Source organism: Austrofundulus limnaeus, unplaced genomic scaffold, assembly GCF_001266775.1.
Source record: "Austrofundulus limnaeus strain Quisiro unplaced genomic scaffold, Austrofundulus_limnaeus-1.0 Scaffold34, whole genome shotgun sequence".
Classification (NCBI taxonomy): Eukaryota; Metazoa; Chordata; class Actinopteri; order Cyprinodontiformes; family Rivulidae; genus Austrofundulus; species Austrofundulus limnaeus.
The window spans coordinates 2,315,591-2,320,811 of NW_013952436.1; the positions used below are offsets into that span (position 1 = coordinate 2,315,591).

A 5,221-nucleotide genomic window follows, 5' to 3' on the forward strand; every position below is an offset into this window, starting at 1 on the left:
GGTCAGGATGGAGTTGTACGGCTCCACCACAGCTGTGGACACCTGAGGAGCTGGGTAGACCGAGAACTCCAGCTTCGACTTCTTGCCGTAGTCCACAGACAGACGCTCCATCAGCAGGGAGGTGAAACCAGAACCGGTTCCTCCACCGAAGCTGTGGAAGACCAGGAAGCCCTGAAGGCCGGTGCACTGGTCCGCCTGAGGACACAAGGGACAGGTGTTGAAGGAAACCTGGACTCAAACTGATGTCACAAAATGCTGAATCAGCATTCCCAACTGACAACAGGATCTCTGCAGCACTGACAAGACAAAACATTGACTGGGTCACTTTACACACCAGTTTGCGGATCCMGTCCAGAACAGGGTTAATGATCTCCTTTCCAATGGTGTAGTGACCACGAGCGTAGTTGTTTGCAGCATCCTCTTTACCAGTGATCAGCTGCTCAGGGTGGAACAGCTGGCGGTAGGTTCCAGTACGCACCTCATCTGCAGAAAAACACAACTAGAGTTAATACACAGGCAGCATTTAGCAGAAACAACTAGGCCAAGTGGATGAMGGGTACCGATGACTGTGGGCTCCAGGTCCACGAAGACGGCTCTGGGGACGTGCTTCCCAGCTCCGGTCTCGCTGAAGAAGGTGTTGAAGGAATCGTCTCCTCGTCCACAGGATTTGTCGCTGGGCATCTGGCCATCAGGCTGGATCCCGTGCTCCAGGCAGTAAAGCTCCCAGCAGGCATTTCCAATCTGGACACCTGCCTGGCCCACGTGGATAGAGATGCATTCACGCTGCAGAGAGGGGGGGAAAAATCAACATTTTAGTTTAACAACATTAACCTCTATTTTTCTAAATGTAATTCAATTCAAAAATACTTTGATCCCAGAGGGAAACTGGGTAAATAAAAATAAAATATTGAGTTGCGTTTTTTTTATAAAAACAAATAGATAATTTACTCTGCATGTTCTACAGTTTCCGTTTTAATCCTAGAATAGTTTAGTTCAGGTTTAAAATGCTTGAGCTGTTCTGGTTCCGACTCAAAGCAGATTTAAAGATGGCGCGCACGAAGCCAACTTCCGCCTCGATTACGGCGCGAACTCTTACTGCAACAAATCACATCATGAAATACAGAGAAAAAGATTTAGCTTAAGAATTAAATTCGACATTTAATATAGTTTAGTCCTGAAAGAAGAAGGTCCTTACCATTTTAAGTTGCTTTTCTGGAGATGTTTCTGTCCGACTGTTCAAACATTGAACTGTTTAAAAACGGTGGTGAAAGGACGTCTGAGTTTGCTCGCGCCCTTTTATAAACCGGACCGTACCAATGTGACGTGACGAGGGGGTGGGTTTAGGTGACCGGACTGTACCACTCATAGATAATTTTATGTATTATATAAAGCCTTTATACTGTATATATGTATGGTACTACTGTTCTCTTCAAATCAATGAAAAAAATAATGGAACAGATAGCTGTTTTCAAAACTAAGAAAAAAGTGGTGAAGACTAAGTTTGCTCGCGCCCGTTTGTAAAACGGACCGTACCAATGTGACGTGAGGAGTGGGTGGGTTTAGGTGGCCGGACTGTACCACTCATTGATAATTTTAAATATTATATAAAGCCTACTGTTCTCTTCGAATCAATGAAAATAAATAATGGAACAGATAGTTGTTTTCAAAACTAAAGGAAATGAACAATGTCTGGAAGCTCTTTCACTTCACTTCCGCGTTTGATCATTAGGCAGGMCATTGGAACTTCCGGTTCAGAGAGGACTCTAGCGGAGCGTTTGAAAGACATGGCTGTGTCTTGGGTTCATTCCTTGTTAGTTGGAAGTTCCCAAAATTTCTGTGAATGATGTAAGACGCACTGTTCGTTTCTCAAGCTCAGCTCCACAGAGCTTAATGGATAAAGGCTCCAAATTTTATGTTTGTTCTTACATAACAAACTTTGATGGAAGGTCGCCAATAACTCATAACTAGCATCACAAGTCCTTGACCAAAGACTAGAAAGGTGCTCTGCTTGCGTCATTTTTTTTTTTTTTTTTGACTAGAAGGGGTGGAACCTGTTGTCATAATTTCTGAAAGTGTAGAAAATGCACAATAACTACCGTTCCAAAGCCTAAAATGACCTTTATTCACTTTAGACCTCCTGTCCCTGACCCTAGTACCTAAAATTAACCATTAACCCTGATACCTAAAATTAACTATTTTTTAGAAAATGTAGGAAATTCACGTGAACTACGTGTTCCAAAGCCTAAAATTACCTAATATTCGCTGTAGACATCATATCCCTGACCCCAGTATCTAAATTTAACTATTAATCCTGATTCCTCATGTTAACCTCAGACCCCCGACGGAGCAACCCGGAAAAGTGGCGGGCGGCAAGGACTGACGCGAGGGGGTCACCCGACGCGTCAAAATAAGACGCAGAGGGAACTTTGGAAAAGCATCAATATGTTGACGAGTCGGGAGTGAGAATGTGTTACCTATTCAGCTGACTTTTACACTGCTTTTGAGCACAAGGCTTAGGCTATTTTGCATTAAACATTGTTTTTAAAAACGTGTCTAAAGCTCGTTCTGTATTTCAGCTTACACTGCATGAGACAGTACTTGTTGTGCTGACAGTTCCTGTTCTTGTGTGGCTGGGAAGGCAATGTATCATGACACCACACACTATTTAAATATCCATATATAAGTTTAAAATGTTGTGTGACAGGGCCTTGAAATAGACAGGACGTCCCTGTTAAAGATGTGGCTTGGTTYGCAGTGTTTGTTGCTCCAAAACCTGTGTGTAGCTTTCAGCGTTAATGGTGCCTGTTTTTGTTTTACACAATGTCCCAGCTTCATTGGAGTTGGGGTTGTATACACGTCACACTCACATGGATTCCTTGTGAGTAAAAGCACACCTTCAGTGTCCAATTGTTGTACTTCCTGCAGAATTTGAGTCTGAGACTGTTTTTGTTGTCCAGAAGTCTCACTGTGCAGGCAGCTGCTCTCACATCCACCTGCTCCAGGAGCATCCTGGTGCTTCCTGGATTATCTTCCTGAAACCTTTTTCACAGCAACTAAACTTCCCACCATAGTGTTCTCAATGATCCAGAGAACTCTTCCTTCAGGTGCAATCATCTCAACATCAGTTCCTTTCAATAGTGGGGCAACTTTGATGCAAAGCAACAGAATAGATGCCTTTCTTTGAAGGTAACTACTGCTAGGCCACGATTTAAAGCAACACGACTGACAAAAGGGTGCAATAATGTTTTGCCCATATGATCTGGTTGTTCCTGTTACAAAATTATTTTACGAACAACTGGAAACTTGCAGAAAGATGGGAGTCAAAAGTCTCAGGACATCCTTTTATTTCAGAAAGAAAAGGAAAAATAACATAATTGCATCTGAATATTCGAGTAATGAGGTGGGCTATCGTTTGAAAAACCTGCCCTTGATCCAATATGGTGGCTTTCAAGGTGGTGGCCATGTTCCGGACATAGCCTAAAAAATAGTCCCATCACCCAGTACTTGCTGGGATATTCAGATATCTCYTTGTTCCTTTTGTGTCTAAAATAAATGTCCTGAGGCTTCTGACTCATATAATATAGACATATTTCTTCAAAGAACGACAGGTGGGTAAAAACAAATGAAAATGGTTTTTTTTTTTCAACTTTGGAAGCCAGAGAAGCTCTTTTAAAAAGAAACAATTTGAGTTTCATGAGACCTAAACTGCAGCTGCACAATGAGCAAAACCTTTAGGATCCCAACTTTTGGCCACATCAATACCCTTCAGTCGTCACCACATGGTGGCAACAGTGTTCCATTTCCACTGTTTCAACTGAATAAACTCGCCCTCAGAAATCTTAAAATTTAATTGAAGTCGTGCTAACAGGGAGCATTTTAATCTATAAACAATTCACCAATTTTTAAACCTGATGTTAGTTCCTCAGATAAACAGCAGTGATGGTATTCAGTGCAGCTACACTCCCACAGAGTGAGAACATGTGAGATGGGAGTTGTTTTTTTTTCTCCCTCATCCCACTTCAGTAAATCACTCAGCCTCTCTGGAGCTGAGCAGTTATATTAATCCCTGCTTTATGTAATGTTTTTATTTTTTAAAGCCAGAAGAAGAGACACGTGAGTCAYCCGTATCTATTCTGATGATCATCCTGCAGAAAACATCAACTTGCTTTATCAGTTTGCAAATGCACTCATGTTTTTACTTACATTCAACACATTTGGATAAAAAAATTAATTGCATAATTCTTTCCAAGATTTCCCTGGTGTCCAATTCTAACTATTATCTTTGGCATATATTCAATTCTTAAAACAAGATTTTATTTTTCTGTTTTTCAGTTCAGCTCAGCCTTAAAAACTGTGAAGATCAGGGAGAGGCTGAAATTCTAGGTTTAATCTCTGAAAAGCTRCAAATCTCGACTTCTGCAGCACACCATGGATTAAAAAAAAAGACATCTGCTTCTTTGCTGTGCAGTTTTAATTTTAATCAGTCACAGTATGTTCAGAGATCTATAGAGAGCTGCTTGTTGAAGACTCTTGCGTTAATAAAAACACAAGCGAGAGACTTTTCCCGCCCACATCATGCAGTTGGCCTCGTGCAACAAACGGCGCCAGTAAGCAGGACAAACACAGTCATCATTCACAGCTACCGATCGTAATTTAAAATACGTGGACGTACACAGACTTAAAAACACAACCTCTGAAGGTCGAGAGAATAAAACTTAGTTATGTACATTGTATGTGGAACTTTGTCAAAAGAAAACAAGGGAAGTAAGTCAAATTTACAGTAAAAGGAATAGCTCAGATCCTTTTAGGTAGGGTTCTGTGGAAAGGTCATGAACAATTAATGTCTTACCTGTTGTAGATAGCTCTTTGGATGACCTCTGGCCACTAATGACTAGTCCAGACAGATTAGAGATGAAAAGACAAGAGTTCTTGTCAGTTTTACAATGCAAGCTTATTTACTTTGAGTTCTCTGGTTATTTGCCTTAGCAGCAGTATTCAGCTAGCCGTGGCACTTCTAATGTACAGCTGGTAAAATAAYTATTGAACATGTCACCATTTTTCTCAGTAAATATATTACTAGAGGTGCTAATGACATGAAATTTTCACCAGATGTTGGTAACAACCCAAGTGATCCATACATACAAAGAAATCAAACCATAAATGTCCAGAAATGAAGTTATTTGTTTTGTTCAATTATTTGAAGTTTGCCAGTACCATATGC

At 41.0% G+C, this 5,221-nt stretch overlaps 1 protein-coding gene across 1 annotated transcript; it reads right to left on the bottom strand.

Moving 5' to 3' along the window:
* On the bottom strand, nucleotides 1-783 carry LOC106515945 (tubulin alpha-1C chain; the record flags this gene model as incomplete). The annotated part of the gene is given in 3 exon segments (XM_014006026.1): nucleotides 1-195; nucleotides 335-483; nucleotides 561-783. Coding segments are annotated over 3 exon segments (567 nt in total), but the record flags the coding sequence as incomplete, so codon positions are not given.
* Between the last annotated feature and the right edge of the window lie 4,438 nt (nucleotides 784-5,221).